This window comes from Gekko japonicus, unplaced genomic scaffold (assembly GCF_001447785.1).
Source record: "Gekko japonicus isolate JY-2015 unplaced genomic scaffold, Gekko_japonicus_V1.1 scaffold1775, whole genome shotgun sequence".
NCBI lineage: Eukaryota > Metazoa > Chordata > Lepidosauria > Squamata > Gekkonidae > Gekko > Gekko japonicus.
The window spans coordinates 358,026-375,550 of NW_015165872.1; the positions used below are offsets into that span (position 1 = coordinate 358,026).

General features: G+C 43.1%; 1 protein-coding gene across 2 annotated transcripts in view; it reads right to left on the reverse strand.

The window, feature by feature from the left end:
* Window positions 1–2,100: 2,100 nt before the first annotated feature.
* The window catches only part of LOC107110473 (phosphate carrier protein, mitochondrial), a 16,518-nt gene continuing 1,093 nt past the window's right edge, over window positions 2,101–17,525 (reverse strand). Inside the window, exons 3-8 of one of the 2 annotated variants that reach the window (XM_015411262.1) lie at window positions 14,952–15,076; window positions 11,616–11,795; window positions 11,337–11,518; window positions 6,214–6,386; window positions 3,012–3,122; window positions 2,101–2,337 (exon numbers count right to left, since the gene is read on the reverse strand). In XM_015411262.1, coding sequence (XP_015266748.1) covers window positions 2,177–2,337; window positions 3,012–3,122; window positions 6,214–6,386; window positions 11,337–11,518; window positions 11,616–11,795; window positions 14,952–15,076 — 932 coding nt within the window. In that variant the 3' untranslated portion in view covers window positions 2,101–2,176. Of the gene's footprint in view, window positions 2,338–3,011; window positions 3,123–6,213; window positions 6,387–11,336; window positions 11,519–11,615; window positions 11,796–14,951; window positions 15,077–15,233; window positions 15,359–17,525 lie in introns of both variants that reach the window. The other variant, XM_015411261.1, reaches the window with a different exon arrangement.

Genomic DNA, 17,525 nt, shown 5'->3' on the forward strand with positions numbered 1-17,525 from the left:
TTGTGGCTTTGTGGTCCTGTCCATGCTTTTTGTAAGAACATACCTTTTTATCTACTAGATCTTCAATAGTATGCAGGCTTTCTACCAGAAATCGTTATTTTCAAAGGTTATACCATCTCAACCGCCACGTGAAAGGGGGGAAAAAATCAGAGGGCTCTTGCTTTTCTCCACAAATTCCTGGGCTGGGCAAAAAAGCCAGATTCAATCCTTGTAACCAGGTGGGACAGACCGACTTTGAGAAAAAACAAATATTTCCATGCTATTTGGGGCAGCTCAGTCACAGAGGGAACTAAATCTTAGCCAGGAAATCTGCCTCATTGTGGGGAAGTTACCAGGGGTCTGTCACAGCTTGCTAATGGCCTTTTGTAGAGATCAAGCTTTGAAGTACCAGATATTAATCTCATTTTTTGTTGTTCAGTCGCACAGTCGAGTCCGACTCTTCGCGACTCATTTTACCAAAGAATAAAAACTGCATTTTGAAAGGCTTAAAATAGTACCATACCACCTCCCCCCTCTTGTTGGCAAGCTAAAGTACAATGTATACATACTGTTTAAATCTGTGCTGTCTCCATAACACCATAGATTATGTGTGACACCTGAATATTTTTCCTCTTTCCTTTTGTGTATTTACTGAGTAACAAGACAAAAAAATCACTACAATAAAATTTAAATACTTTTTTTTTCAATCCTAGTGTGAGCAGACAAGTCAGCTTACTGGAACAACTAGAAGATGGAACACAATGAGTCCGTCTGTTATTAAAACCAAAGAAATAAACCAACGCCGTGAGTTTGGTTTTGAATAACCACGTTCACATTTTCTGTCTAATCCCTACATAAAACGTAGCAAGGCATCGCTACTAGCTAACGATTATTATAAGCTTAGCCTTGTGCCTTCTCGTTCTCTTTGGAAGAGTCAAGACTCAGACCCTGTTTTAACAACAGATTTATAAATAGAAAGACAATAGCATTAACATCTTTTTATCTAGATCGAGGAAAGTGTGGAAACCATTGCAAGGAGCACAGACTGTCCCCAGTTAACACTAGGGCAAGTAGCACGAGGCTGGTCCCACAGACATAAACCTTGATTTAGTGTGAGGAATTATATAGCCCCAAGAAACAGATGTGGACACTACTGTAGCAGCTGTATGCACAGCATCCTTTTATGGGACAGCTTCCATCCAGTAGAGGAAGGAATGTGTGACTTCTTTCTGTGGGCACAGCACTATAGTTTTATTAGTTTCCATGACCAAATATCTCACTTGCTCAGGGAAAATCAAAACATTCCGCCCCACCCCAAAAGATAATACTGCTTAGTTGGTACTGTATATGCCGGTTATGTCTTAAGTGTTTTTTGATGGCTCCTTAGGTTAATGCTAGGTCTTGCACCAAATATACAGATGCTCAGACTCAACTATTGACCCAACATTTTCAATACAGATGTTTAAAAAAAAAATTGACCAGGGACTTACATGGTAACTATCCTACAAGGCAGCCAATTCAGCCCACAATGCACCAAAGCAGCTTTGTGGTGGATCAGACCGGTATTAGCACTGTTAATCTGCACTAATTATTTCCTGATACCCGTTTTAAAGGTGAAGAAGAAGAGGAGATTGGATTTATACCCCTCCCTTCACTACCCAAAGGTGTCTCAGAGCGGCTTACGGACTCCTTTCCCTTCCCCTCTCCACAACAGACCCCCTGTGAGGTAAGTGGGGCTGAGAGAGCTCTGACAGAAACTGCTCTCTTTCAAGAACAGCTCTGACAGAACTACGGCTTGCCCAAGGTCATCCGGCAGGTGCAAGCGGAGGAGTGGGGAATCAAACCCAGTTCTCCCAGATTAGAGTCCGCGCACTTAACCACGACACCAAACTTGGCTCTCCTACACCAAGGTGGCTTAAGGTCATCTATTCGGCAGGCAGTATCACTCACAGGAATGGATCAATTCAGCAGGCAGAATCGTTCACAGGAATGGATCAACATGTGCTTCCACAGCCACCAGGAAGCCATTTTTGTCCTGCTGGAGAAACATCTAGATGAGATATCGAGTACAACGTTAGTCACTCTAGCATGGTTTATTCTGACCAACCGTGACAGTGGAAGTCCCAAGAAAGAAGACTTTATTCTCCCTACACATGATACATATAAAGTGTTTGCTATCAGCCAGTCCATAATCCACTTATTCAGTAAGCCCAAGCTTTTTCTTCAGGGATTCCGGCATCTCGGGTGGAGGTGGGCGAGGGAGCCGGAAATACACTTTCACAGAGTCGTAGATGAACCACTGTAATGCCGTCAGAGTACCGATCATGATGATACGGGCAAACAGCCCCTTCCATACGCCTGTTGAACAGAACAGGAGAGTTTTAGTAAGTAGCAGTAAGTTTTATTCACGGTGGATGACCAGCACATAGTACACTGATGGCATAGCTTGCAACATAAATGGTACATATGAGATTAAAATAGAAGCAGAATTTTAAAAGCAGGCTTTTAAAAAGGAAAAAAACTCCAGAAAAACCATAATGATTAAAATTAATAAAACTAAATCTTAATTCTCTTCTTTTTGAGCTACTGTAGTTTTTCTAATTCTTAGGGCAAGCCCTCCAAACCTAGCCACCCGATGAGTAACGTCTGCTCGCCTATCCGATAAAAAACCTCCTTAAAAGGCAGATTCTTTGCCTACGAGAAAGAGGAAGCGTCTTAGAGAGAGGCAGAGATTCGCGGATGTTATGTGCCTTACAATCAAATATTATGCGTTCTATAGACTCAATACCATCTGCACAACAGGGACATATCCTTTCTTCATAAGGAGTTTCATTAGGTTTTCCTTCCAGGACTGCAGATGGGAGTACATCCCAGCACATTAGTGCAAATGTTCTTCTGTAGTCCTGATTTAGTTAACAGGAGGGGTAGGACATAGGGATTGCTCTGTTATCTGGCGCCAAGAGGGCTGGAGAGTTTTAGTAATCTGTAGCACCCACACGTGTGCTTAGTCCCGCCGTCATTTGAATCCTCACCTTTGATGCCAAGCCTCTTCAGTACTTCTAGCGCTGAACTGCCCTTTTCTTTGTTCAGAACAGACACGACAGAATCAGCGGGGTGTGAAACGATGGCACAGAAAACACCAGCTAAAAAAGGAAAAAAAAAAAAAGAGGAATTCAATTAATTTTTGTTATCCGTTTATTTTACAATATCTGATTCTAAATGGATACCTCACAACTGCTCAGGGCCGAGACAAAAGAAGTAACTTTGCCACTTGTTCCAAAAATTACAGAACGATATTATCTTAAAGTGTGTCAATAAGTTTATATATCTGGAAACATCCAAAATATGTTTCTCAAGATTTGGTCTTAATCACAAACTTTTGATTCAGAGAGAACTATCTAAAACCAGAATACAATATACAAATCTTTGGACATAAATGCCTTTCCTCTCATTTATATTAGCTTCATTGACCAGAGGTCTTAAGCCAAACGTACAAACAGCTACTATAAAACACATTACATATAATTACAAGATAATTTAGACCAAACATTTTTACAATAAAAACTAATAAACATACTCATAAACAATATTAATAGACAACATTTTATAAACTTCCATAAATTCCATAAAATCCCATATTATGGAAATTAGTTTTAGAATTTTAAAATTTGTATACATAAAACTGCCTACAGCATTTCAAAGTCGCTTTAAAAATAGCACCATCGATAGATATTTTGCCACCAAGCGAGTCATTTCAGGGTCCTCATCTGCTAGCAGTATGGTTACCACCCAAGGTTCCATAGGGAGGTGATGTCTATGCAAAATAGGAGTAATCCAACAGAATCTGGGGCCAATCCACTGGTGGAAAATAACAAAAGATGACCTAAGGTCTCTATTGCACCTGATCCACAATCGCACAATCTATCTGAATACTGTTTTTTAGCAAAACAGCCACTTAGCTCTGCACTGGAAAAACATTCAACCTAGCAAGCATGAAGACGTATCTAAATCTAGGGGATGTAAGGAAGCTCATATATGAGGGAATTCTCTTAGGTGGCACAATCCCTAAGGCAGAGTTGGAGCATACTCGCCTAGCACGAATTGGAGTCCTGAGTTGGTCAATGTTTGTTACCCTCAATGTGATCAAATGTAGTGCTTCTTTATATTGTTAAGCACTGTAGGGGCAAGACCAATCCTCTCCAGCTTGTTATCTATATGTTTTGCCCATGTACATTTATAATTATCCTCCTTTAAAAAATAAAGAACACCCCCTTGGGCATTAGGTGGGCTTGAAGCTCAACATCAAAAAAACTAAGATCATGGCATCCGGTCCCATCACTCCTTGGCAAATAGAAGGGGAAGTCGTGGAAGTAGTGACAGACTTCACGTTCCTGGGATCCCAAATCACCGCAGACTGTGACTGCAGCCATGAAATTAAAAGACGCCTGCTACTTGGGAGGAAAGCGATGGCGAACCTAAACAACAAAAATCCACATGGTCAAAGCAATGGTATTCCCAGTAGTTATGTACGGCTGCGAGAGTTGGACTATAAGGAAGGCCGAGCGCCGAAGAATAGATTCTTTTGAACTATGGTGCTGGAGAAGACTCTTGAGAGTCCCTTGGACTGCAAGAAGATCAAATCAGTCAATCCTAAAAGAAATCAACCCTGACTGTTCCCTGGAAGGCCAGATAATGAAAATGAAGCTCAAATACTTTGGCCACCAAATGAGAAGGGAGCACTCACTGGAGAAGACCCTGATGCTGGGAAAGACTGTAGGTCAAAGAAGACGGGGACGGCAAAGGATGAGATGGTTAAGACAGTGTCAGAGATGCAACGAACATGAAACTGAGCAAACTTCAGAGGACAGCGGAAGACAAGAGGGCCTGGTGGGATCTAGTCCATGGGGTCGCGAAGAGTCGGACTCGACTGTGCGACTGAACAACAACAACAATCTCAATTTAAAGGTGGCCTTCCAGGCTCTCGACTCAAAGGAAAATTGTGCAAATTCTTCTCTAAGTGCCGTCCCTGCGACACATTTAGGGACGCCTGCAATTCTACGTGGGAACCGGAGAAGGATCTGATCTGATGATTCAGAAATCTCTTTAATCCAGATAGCAGACCCATATAAAAATTGGGAAGTAACTTTCGCATTAAAAGCTGCAATGGCTATCGGAACATACTGGCTGCCTCTTGAATATTAGAACCTAAGCAGGGCATTAGAATTTGCTTTGGCAATTTCGGTTGCTGCTCTTATATGTTTCCAATGGCAACTGCAGCTAAACACTATACCCAAATATTTGAAATGAGACACTTGTTCTATAACTTTCTATATTCTTTGTTTTAAACAAGGTTTGTTAGGGAAAAAAACACATTATTTTTGATTTTTCATAATTAATCAGCAACCCCTCTTGGATACAGTAATCAGTAAAAGCGTTCACTAGCTTACATAAGCCAACTTCTGTTCTGGAAAGCAGTACCGCATCGTCTGCATAAAGTAGTACTTCATGTCCCACTAGTATGGGTGCGTGACAGGCTATTGTTTTAATATATGGAACTATATCGCATATGTAAAGATTAAAAAGCGTAGGGGCTAATAAGCATCCTTGCTTAACATCTTTAGAGAGATGAATGATATTTGTAAGTTGTCCATCTACTCCGCAACGAATTTGTGCAGTAGGATTCTCGTATAGTTTATAAATCAGCCAAAGAAGTCTCTCGTCTAGAGATGTTTTAGACAATTTGGCCCAGAGACGGCATGGGGACTGAGTCAAATGCCGCCCTGAGATCCATAAATGCTGCATGAAGGGAACCTTCTGAATAAGAAGAATATTTATCGGCAAGATGATACAGTACTACACAATGGTCCAAGGCTGAAACTCCATTTCTAAATCCCGCTTGCTCAAGGTGAATTATGGATTCTGTTTCTACGCAGTTCAGTAGTTTATGATTTAAGAAAGCTGCATACACTTCGCCCTTTACTGAAAGCAGGCTAATAGGCCTATAGTTAGTAGGAACTGTTTCTGAACCTTCTTTGTGTATTGGAACTATCACTGCATTCTTCTATGATTGGGGTTAGGGGTTAGGGACATAAATGCAAAATTCCTGTTATTTAAATGACTTGTATTACTGAATTTCTTGCCATCTCATGCAACACAAGGGAATTCAATAAGCACATTCCTTTGAGGTAAACATTTACTGCAACAGATTTTTAAAGTTGCTAAATGTTTCCTTACCAATGTAGCCTGCTACGAATGTAACCACCAGCTGTTCTGCCTTTGAACATTCACTTCTCGGTTTGGGAACGACGTATTTGTATAGAGCTTCCACGGTTCGTTCAAAACAGGCAAACTTCATCATTGTGTACGGAATCTGCCTCATCCACAAGGGAGCGACACCTTTATAGAAACTTTAAAACGGAAAAATAATTACTTTTTGTTCTGTTCATAGAATTACTCCGAAACAGACAGGGGGTCTGTGTTTACCCATAAATGCCTCACCATCTGAACAACCAAATCCACATATTTAGCATGAAACGTGCATTCTGACAGAAAAGGTCTGCATCAGTACCTTCTGCTTGTCTAAAACGCTCAACGAATACATGTGGAATTTTCTTCCTAGCTTGCCAGTGGAACTTCATGTAAATCAAAGAATCAGAGCTGGAAGGGTCCATAGAGGCCATCTAGTCCAACCCCCTGCTAAATGTGGGATTAGCCTAGAGCACTGGTTCCCAAAGTAGGCAATACTGCCCCCTGGGGGGCGCTGGAACGACCCAGGTGGGCGGTAGGAGCCTTGGATGCAATTGGGGGGGGGGGAATAAAAATAAGGGGGCGGTGGAAGCATAAAGGAAGAAGAGTCCAGAAACTATCTAAAGCAACATTTTACTGCCTTCTCCTGGTCTTCCCTGGGATCAGGGAGGGAGGTGGCGGTGGAGAGGGGTCCCCACAGTCAATCACAGCCTTGCATTTGCAAACTGCAAATGCATATACACCCTTGTAAGACTGGTGTTGCTGCTGGGCTATTGTGTGGTGGTTGCTGCTGGCCTCTGGCTTCAGGCCGACAACATCTTTCTTTACTTACTTACATCTTTCTTTACTATGTGCAAATCTGCCACTGCATCTTTTTGTAGCTTGTTTGTGGGGCAGGGGTGGGGGGGGGGGGGGGGGGCCACTAAGTAAAAAATTTTCTGAAAAGGGGGCGGTAGGCCAAATGAGTTGGGGAACCTCTGGCCTACAGCATCCCTGACAAGTGTTTGTCCGGCCGCTGCTTAAAGACTGCCAGTGAGGGGGAGCTCACCACCTCCCTAGGCAGCCAATTCCACTGTTGCATAACTCTTAACGGTAAAAATGTTTTTCCTAATATCCAGCCGGTGCCGTCCCACATATGTTCCCTCTAAACTGATTTAGTGTGAGCTGGCTCACAGGTTTTCAGCCTCCAGCTCACACATTTTTGTCTCAGTTCAGGAAGGATGGCTCCAGAGCAGACTAATTTATGCAGTGGCCAAATCGCTCGCTCACAACTTTAACACCAGGAGCTCACAAAGTAGAATTTTTGCACACAAGACTCCACAGCTTAGAGGGAACATTTAAACCCATTATTATGGAGACTGATGGGCAGAAGTCCTGTCCCTTTTCTGTCAGTCACCAACCCCCCCTCCCATCTGCTTGTCTGGTGAGTGTGCAGAGAAGCTAATAACCAATCAAGGTTTATGGATGGCTGGAAAAATGAGAAAAAAAGTTGTCACAGTGTCAGTTCAGGTCTGACAGAATGTGCATCTCCAGAGTGCCAGCTGGGAGAGAACATGATTTAGGAAACTAGGTCTCAGAGGCTGTCTTAATGTGCTAAATCAGTGAATACTTGCAGACAGGGTTTGGATTTACAGAGCAGAAGGCTGATAATCCTCTCTGAAGAAACTTTGGAAGTCTCACACTGACTTTTTACAATAAAGCAGCCTAGCAGAGTGAATGTGTTGGGAGGAGACTGAAATGGTCTCAGGGCCCAATTTATAAAGCAAACAGTCTAATAAGGTGTGGTTTCTGAGAGGAGCTCACAGTTACAACCGTGAGGATCCTCAGCTAAAGGGAAGCCGGTCTTTACTCCAAGCGTAAAAAGCTTGGCTGTTCAACCAGAGAGCTGACACTAAAATAGTTTAATGTGATGAGTCCAGCAAAAAGCTCTGTGTTATCTAAGCAGTTTCAAGCCTCATTACTCAAACATTTTATTTCTCCTATCCTGATAGTGAATAAAAATGGTTGCTTAAAAAATAATAATTTCCCTGATGTCTTATAGCATATTTACTTCAAATATGCTATACCTTCGAGACTGCCTTCTCCCCATATAAGCCCCGTCGGGCACTGAGGTCCACAAATCAACATTTCCTGGTAGTCCCCGGCAATGCTTCCTCTAAGCCCTGGAGTCTTGTGAGCAAAAATTCTACTTTGTGAGCTCCTGGCGTTAAAGTTGTGAGCGAGCGACTTGGGTACTGCATAAATTAGTTTGCTCAGGAGCCATCCTTCCTGAGCCAAGACAAAAATGTGTGAGACTGTCATGATCTGTGCAGGACTGGGGGCAGGGCCTGGTGCTACCTGGTCCCAGGAGAGACCTGCATAGCGGTGAAAGCAAACAGCCTACAGTCCCCATAAGGCTTAGCAACGGGCTATAGCCAATCAGAGAGTGAGATTCTGCGAGGAGACTGTTATACTGTGAGGAGAGTTAGTCTTAGCCGTTAACTGTGGGAAATAGGGTGTTCTTTCGGCTCTCTGCGGCCTAGTCTCACTGAGCGGACAGGCTGGACTGGGAAGACAAAGATCCCTCAGTTCTTTCGGTCTCTCTCTCTGTGGCCTGGACTGCGGGGACAGGCTGGTATGGGAGAGAGGAAGATCCCCACTGGGCTCAGCGTGAGGGCTAGGTAGTGTGGCCTGGAAGCAGAAACAGGCAGCTGCGTTAGGTTATGTTTATTTTGCCTTTCACACTGTTATACCCCTTTTAAGCACCTTGCCTTGCCTTGTTTTCCATGCCCCAGTGTTGTTTTTAATATACACTTTCTGTTTAATTACTTTCTCTGCCTGGGTCAACCACACCGGGGTGTTCTCGGCTGAAAAGGGGGGCATGTTGGATGGGCCTGGGAGGGTACCCTGGTCCTTCTCAGGGGACCTGGAGTCCAGAGAGGTGGCGGCGGAAGGTAGAGACCGCTGGGGTCATGACCAATGTTCCCTCTAAGCTGTGGAATCTTGTGAGCAAAAATCCTACTTTGTGAGCTACTGGTATTAAAGTTGTGAGCGAGCGATTTGGCTACTGCATAGATTAGTTTGCTCTGGAGCCATCCTTCCTGAGTTAAGGCAAAAATGTGTCAGCCGGAGGCTAAGAAACTGTCAGCCAGCTCACACTAACTCAGCTTAGAGGAAACACTGGTCATGACAGAGTCGGAGGCTAAGAAACTGTCAGCCAGCTCACACTCACTCAGCTTAGAGGGAACACTGGTCATGACAGAGTCGGAGGCTAGGAAACTGTGAGCTAGCTCACACTAACTCGGCTTAGAGGGAACACTGGTCCCCGGGGCCCCAGGGATGTCCCACTAGCCTCGACCAGGGCCACGGCCTTTTCAGCCCTGCCCCCCCCCCATGTGGTGGAATGAGCTCCCCTATGAGATCAGGGCCATGCAGGGTCCATTACAGCTCCACAGGGTCTGCAAGAGGGAGCTCTCCCACCAGACTTTGGGTTGAGGCGGCGGACGTCCCCCCTCCTCTAGCCGATTTCCCACCAGTGGCCTGGATCCAAAGAGACATCGGGGTACCCACTGTTGCATCTCAATTAATCTGAGTGACCTGATCTAATCTGTTTTACACAGTATTTTATTACTCTATTCTGTTTTAAACTATTATTTTAAAGTTGGGGGGTTTTTTTTGTATTGCATGAAGATTGATGTAAGCCACCCTGAGTCTGCATGTGCGGACATCAGGATATAAATTTAATAAATAAATGAAGGTCTGCAAGACGGAGCTCTTCCACTGGGCCTTCAACTAGGAGCCGCCTATCACTACCACCCACTAGCACCATCATCAACATCTCTGGCAGTGGGCTGGCCCTGTATGGAGATTGGGCCATAACGTCGTGGGAGACTGAAATACCACTGAGTCGGGATCTTAGTAGATCATTTTATAGTATGCCATTCTAATTTACTGATGGATTATTATTGCGAGCCCTTTAAATGTCACTGTATAATAATTTTAATTGTTTTTAAATGTTTTATGCCAACTGGCCATATGGTGCCGGCTTATGTGAGCCACCCTGAGCCTATTCGCGGGGAGGGCGGGATATAAATATGACAAATAAATAAATAAATAAATAAAATCTTGAATGTAAGATGACCCAATTAAACTGTTATGCAGCAAAAAATTATCGAACATACCTGTAACCCATACACAAGTGTAATAAATTGCATTTGTAATACAAATTAGGTTCAGTCTGTCAGCAGAAGTTTGCAGAGAGCGCTCTGGCCAAACTATGCAGCCTGGTAGCACTTCCTTAAATGGCATATAAAACCTCTGACCTCCAAAACATCTGACTTTGATAACTGCACAACAGACCTTTCAGAGGCCACCCCTCCGTAATCTTCAAACAAATAAAAGTGTCCACACTTCAGCCAAATCCTGATAGTGGAAAATGACATGCATATGCCACGTCTATCAGAACATAAAAAGCCAAGAGTGCAGGTATATTATTCTCACATGCCAATGACTCAAGCATCTTTGACTGTACAACAATAAAGTTGCTGATGCCTCTTAGCTGGAACGGCTCAGAACCGAAGCTATAAGCAGAACTCAGCACAAGAGACATCAACAAAGATGGATCTAAGGGAGCATGTTGGCCTCAGAAGTGCTTCAGTTCATAAGATCACCCACAACAACTATAAAGGTAAAGATTTCCCCTGCTCGAAAGTAAGTCAAATCCGACTCTAGGGTTGCGGTGCTCATCTCCGTTTCCAAGCCGAAGAGCCAGCACTGTCCAAAGACATCTCCGTGGTCATGTGGCTGGCATGACTAAACATCGAGGCGCACAGTGCGCTGTTACCTTCCCACCGAAGCAGTACCTATTTATCTACTTGCAATTTCTTGCTTTCAAACTGCTAGGCTGGCAGGAGCTGGGGCCAGAGACGGGAACATACTCCGTCATGCAGCACATGGGTCTCGAACTGCCGAACTACTGACCTTCCAATCTGCAGTTCAGCGTCTTGACCACTTGAGCCACTGCAGCCCCACCAACTTAACTATATTGGGAACTAAATCATCCGCTTGGGTCCCCCGCGCAACGGTGTTCTAGAGCACCTCTGAACCTTGGCTTCGTTGGTGCCAATACTTACGCCCAAATGCCTTCTTCTGCAAACATTTTTGGAGCCGCTTGCCTCAACGTGTTGGCATACCCAGGCTGGGTCTGAATGCGAACCTTAGCAGCTTCCATCGGAGCCAGAGCAATATCAGCAAAGAACTCCGCACTGGCAGACGCAGCCAAGTACAATGACGTACGCCACAAATATGTGTTTTCCTACGTAAACAGAAAAATCAGAGACCAAAAAATTAAAAGGTGTTCATAGGATCTTCACTGAAGAGCTGAGACGGTTCTGAATGCGACAAGAGCTTACCTCCCCCAACATGTTGCTGTAGAAGACTTTAAAGATTTCGTAGAACCCAAACTTGCAGAGTCCTTGCATAGAGTATCCAATAAAGGTGGGGGCCCATCCCTTAGCCAAGCCGCGGACACCATCTTCTTTTAAAGTGACCGAGAAGCCATTGAAAATGCTTCTGTACTTCTGCGGATCCACCTAGATGAATTTGAAAGTCAACAGTTAGTTATGTCACCTTACAGAGGCTGTGATTCACCAGGGTGAGTTGTATATTTCTGCAAGTACACAGAAACTGTAACTAATTATGTAATCTTTATTTTACATATAGCATATCGTATTTAACTCAATGGCTGTGGTCACCATGGTGGCTTGGCGCGATATGGTGCCGCCTCTAATTGAACCGGGTTAAAGTGTAGTGGGATATATCAGCCACTCATTATACCCTGCTGTGGGTTACCCACGGAGACATCCTGTGGTAAAGCATCCACATTATTGTGGTGCCTCAGCAAACTGCAAAAAAAACCCCAAAAAACATGTGTGCATAGTGCACATGCACAGGCAATTCTTTTAAAAAAACCGCCTCCGTAGTAGCAGAGCGGATCTGCAGGTTCAGACTGCCAAATCTGTTCTGTGCGCGCTCCCCCGTGTTCAGACATCCGGCCATGCGCAATGAATGCGCGGGGACACAAAAACACCACTTCGGAGGTGGTGGCTTTTTAACCCAGCTCCAAGTCGTCCTCTGACGGGGTGAGCACGCCTGACAGATGTGGCTCTATGATGGGGCCCATTTAATCCATTTGTAAAAGGTGTGCCTATATCGGGCAAAACTGCCAGTCTGAACACAGCCAATGTTTAATTAGAAGCATTTAAACTTAAAGCAACAGTAACAATTTTAGTACAAGCAAGGGACAGTATGGACGGCATTTTTAAAGGCGAGAAATCTCAAGTGTGTGAAAGAAAAAGGGATATTATCAGGACCAAGGCAAGTACAAAACCTAAGTGCTACAAGACATTGCTCCATTTCACAGCAGTGCACACTACAAAGAAGAACTGCACAGAACTATGAAAGTAGCTGAAATGAAGTTTAGTTTAGTTTCCCTGGATATACAGTCTCGGTGGGGGGTGGGGTGGTGGTGGTGGTGGTCAGGAATTCTAAAGTATCCTACGTGGGAAATTAATACGCTGGCATAAATTAGGAAAATATACTTGTCCATATCTCAGTAGAGACTTCCAGTACATTTTGGTCCTACCTTCCTATCTCCTGTTACCCTCCACTGACTACTGACTTGTTCCGTTTCACATTTCCTCTTACTTTCTGGTGTCTTTAGTGACTTCAGTCTGAGCAGATTACACTTTCTGTAATGCATATTTAGATCACGTACAGGTCAAGAATGTACCCTCAACACCTTTAGCTGCTTTACAATCTGATCTTATATATACTTAGAAGTCAGACACTGATTTCAATGGAACTTCCTCCCACTTTAAGTGTGACTGTATTGCAGCCTGAGATTAACACAACTTTTCCAAAGAAAACTTATTGAATGAAACTACACTAGCTCTTTAGTCTTTAATTAACGCTTCAGGTTTTGGAACAGTTACTCTTGCACAATCATATTCTTCAGTTACACTATCAAAGGCACAGGCAAACTGTTCACTCACAATTAGAAGCACTGAGCATTTAGTATCTCATCCAATCTCGCAACCCATTATTTGTGTAATTACTTTACCATTTTCATACGTGCCCCTTCAGTTCTCCAAGAATGTAATCCTGTGCACACATGCTGGGGAATAATCCCCACAACTCATTGAAACTTACTTCAATGTAAACGTATTCAGATTTTTTCCTCTGTTTTCAGTGGTAACCTAGCCAAGTAACCCAGATGTCCAAGTGAGCTTGCAACACCTAAATCTAAGTGAAAACTTTCCGTTTATTATAAGACAAGCCTTTTAAAATTCCACATCAGTTAAGGCTTAATCTGCATAAGATTACCATTGAACTTTTTTACACATGCACTGAAGACATTTAACTATAACTGTTGTTGTTGTTCAGTCACACAGTCAAGTCCGACTCTTTGCAACCCCATGGACAAGATCACGCCAGGCCCTCCTGTCTTTCGCCATCCTCTGAAGTTTGCTCAACTTCATGTTCGTTGCATCGATGACACTGTCTAACCATCTCATCCTTTGCCGTCCCCGTCTTCTTTGAGCTTCAATCTTTCCCAGCATCAGGGTCTTCTCTAGTGAGTGCTCCCTTCTCATTTGGTGGCCAAGGTATTTGAGCTTCAGTTTCATTATCTGGCCTTCCAGGCAACAGTTAGGGTTGATTTCTTTTAGGATTGACTGATATGATCTTGCAGTCCGAGGGACTCTCAAGAGTCTTCTCCAGCACCATAGTTCAAAAGAATCTATTCTTTGGCGCTCGTCCTTCCTTATAGTCCAGCTCTCGCAGCCATACATGACTACTGGGAATACCATTGCTAAAACTACCTAGCTTAAATTCTTTCTGAAGTTTTCCACAAGCAAAGTTTTGGGCTGGAAACACATGTCAACCAAACTTCTCCATGGATGAATTAAGATTCCAGTTGGTTATAAACATTCCAAAAACCTGTATCAGCTATTAGTATTCGCTTTTCATATTCCAGTCACTCCCTACCATTTCATTATCACCCTAGTTAATTTTTAAATTTACAATAGCTTAGTATGAAAGGATTTTCAACAACCTATTTATACATCATTGGGAAAGAGGGAAGGCAAAGAGCCTATGACTTTTCAGTTCAGAATAAGGCTAATAAGGACATGTAGTAAAGGTAAAGATTTCCCTTGCTCGAAAGCCAGTCCAATCCGACTTTAGGGATGCGGTGCTCATTTCCGTTTCCCAGCCGAAGAACCAGCGCTATCCAGAGACATTTCTGTGGTCATGTGGCTGGCATGACTAGACGCCAAGGCGCACGCGACACTGTTACCTTCCCACCAAAGTGGTACCTATTTATCTACTTGCAATTTCTTGCTTTCGAACGGCTAGGTTGGCAGGAGCTGGGACCAGAGACGGGAGCTCACTCCGTCATGCGGCACTCAGGTCTCGAACTCCTGAACTACCGACCTTCCGGTCTGCAGGTCAGCATCTTAGTCACTTGAGCCACCGCAGCCCCTCTAATAAGGACATGACAGAAGTCTATAAAATTATGTACAGGGTGAAGAAAGGGACAGGCAGAATTTTTCCTCCCCCTTCCACAATACTCGCTCTTGGGCAGATATTTACTTGATAGTGTTTTATTACCAAGTTCAAGCCAACATACATTTCCAAGGCTATTACAGAAACAACACAAAGTTTCTAATATTTGGTAGCTTACAAACCTGCATACGGCACTTCACTAAGTCCAAAGGTACGACTGCTGTGTGTGTCAGACCACAACTTAGAATCCCACCAAAGCCACAGAGCGCATAAAACTTGAGCGAGCCATATTCACAACTGTATTCTTCTGTATTAGAAAAAAGACACACCATGCTGTTACGTAACTCACGTGCCAAAGCAAAACCTGTAAGACTGAAATCCAAGTCTTGCTCCATTTTTTATTAGTAAGGTTATCACGCCTTATCATGATGCAATACACATCCTATTCCAACATGCAATCAAACCTGAATTCGGCATTTAACGAGATCTAAGGGAACCAAAGCTGTGTGTGTTGTGCCGCAACTAATAATCCCACCAAAGCCACAAAGGAGGAAGAATCTGCCCGAGCCATATGCACAGCTATAGTCTTCTGCTTAAGTGAAAAAGAAAGAAAGGTATGAGTTGCAAGCTGCAGAAGTGTCATTTCATTACCCAAGACAAGGGATCTTTTAGTAGACCCAAGCAAGTCTTACTTTCCCCCTGAACCATGTCTGAGTTCCTGAAGTTTATGAAATAGGGGATGAATGTCTTATATGATTGCAGATACGGTTATGTTTCTCAGTTATCACAAATAAAACATTAATGCTATGTCAACATTTACGCAGATACAAGCAGAGATTTTAGCATTTCTTTACAAATGATTTCAATTTTCTACCACAGCTGCAATAAACTCCAATGACACAGAAGGGGGCTCCATCAGCTTTTCATTACTGCTACCGCCACCAGTGAAAGACCGTTAACTGGCAGTAGCCAAAGTCATCAAGTTTGTATCAAGGAACATTTTCCATGATAATTATGGTAAAGGTGCTGTATTCTGTTTGTACAACAATTTAAGTTTGGCAGCAGAGAAACAAAGGGGAAAACCCCCAAACAAATACCCATGCCCAATCAAGTCAAAATGGAATAGTAAATGTACAACAGAATCTCCTACTGGTGTTTGAGCAATTAAAACTTGATGCATTAGTTATAAAACTTACTTCAGGTTTTATTTTAATAGTTATAAAACTGACTTCAGGTTTTATTTTAAGAACCAAGCCATAGCAACTAAGAAACAAATTCTTGCAATTATTCAGATGTTCTTATGAATGGCTGCAGATAAGCACATTCTACAGATCCCCAAGTAACTCAATTCTGAACATCATTTAAGAAAAGAACGTATCCTGATGGTTTATTCAAAAGATGTTATCTAAAAGGAAGTATTACTTACACACTGAGCTCAAGAGCTGATGTTCCAAAACTACACACACTAACCCCTAACCAAAACTCAGGGACTCAATAACAACTGTCATAACAGTGCAAAGTGCTTTGCAATTTACAATGCTTCTGAATATTATAAATTTTGTAATTTTAGCTAACTGCATATGCAGAGTGGGAGGCACGCAAAGTAAATGAGTCTTAGTCATTTTCACTGACCCAAATCCAAATCACTTCCCCATAAATGCACTGAGATTTGAGACAGTGTAGAGAATAACCAATAAGCTTTTCCAGGCCCCAAACCGTGATTTCTTATTTGGGCTTAGAACTCCACAAACAAAGCTACAAGCCCACTTCTTATTACAAACCAGTAAATACTGAAACATGGAACTGCAAAGCAGGGGAGTGCCAGTTCCTTGATCTAGTCATTCCCAGTGACCTTGTGCAAACTCTTCCATCTGAACACACAGGCAAAGTCACTGCCTGCTAACAAGTTACTATGGGAACAAGCCCTTTCCTATTAATTGAGGATTTCCCTCCTGTGGCATCCATCACCCCCTTTTGGCACAAGGCACTGGCTTGAAGGGGGACAATCTCCTATATTTGAAGCCAGGCGAGGTTATCTCAGGCAGATCCAAAGCATAGGCCCCAGGCCTTCAAGCCTCAAGGTTACAGAGATAGTGATGGAGCCACGTGGAACCAGCCTCTTCTAGACACCTCCCATGGCTTCGGGTGAAACTAGGGCACAGAAGAGATCCAATGAGGCCCACAGCTAGAGCTAATGATTAGAAATAATGGCACAGAATACAACTAATGAAAACCCTTTTGGAATCACTGTTATGACAGCTTATTTTTAGCATTAGATCTTTACCTAGAAGCAAGAGCTACAAACACTTTTGGCAAAAGTTTAAACTACCCTGTTTGTCTGCTTCTGACTGCATAACCCATCTCACAACTGACATTTCCCAAAACAGTCTGCATCTAATGTCAACTGTTCAACCTCTGCAGACTATCTGTATTCCACTGAATCTTTTCCCCCTGTATTCTGTAATTCCACTGAATCTTTTTTTCTGTATTCCACTGAATCTTTCCCCCTGTATTCTGTATTCCACCGAATCTTTTTTCCTCTGTATTCCACTGAACCTTTCCCCCCCTGTATTCTGTATTCCACTGGATCTTGTTCTCCTGTATTCCACTGAATCTTTCCCCCCTGTATTCTGTATTCTACTGAATCTTTTCCCCTGTATTCTGTATTCCACTGAATCTTTTTTCTCTGTATTCCACTAATCTTTTTCTCCTGTATTCCACTGAACCTTTTCCCCCCCCCCCCCCCGCTCTTCTTT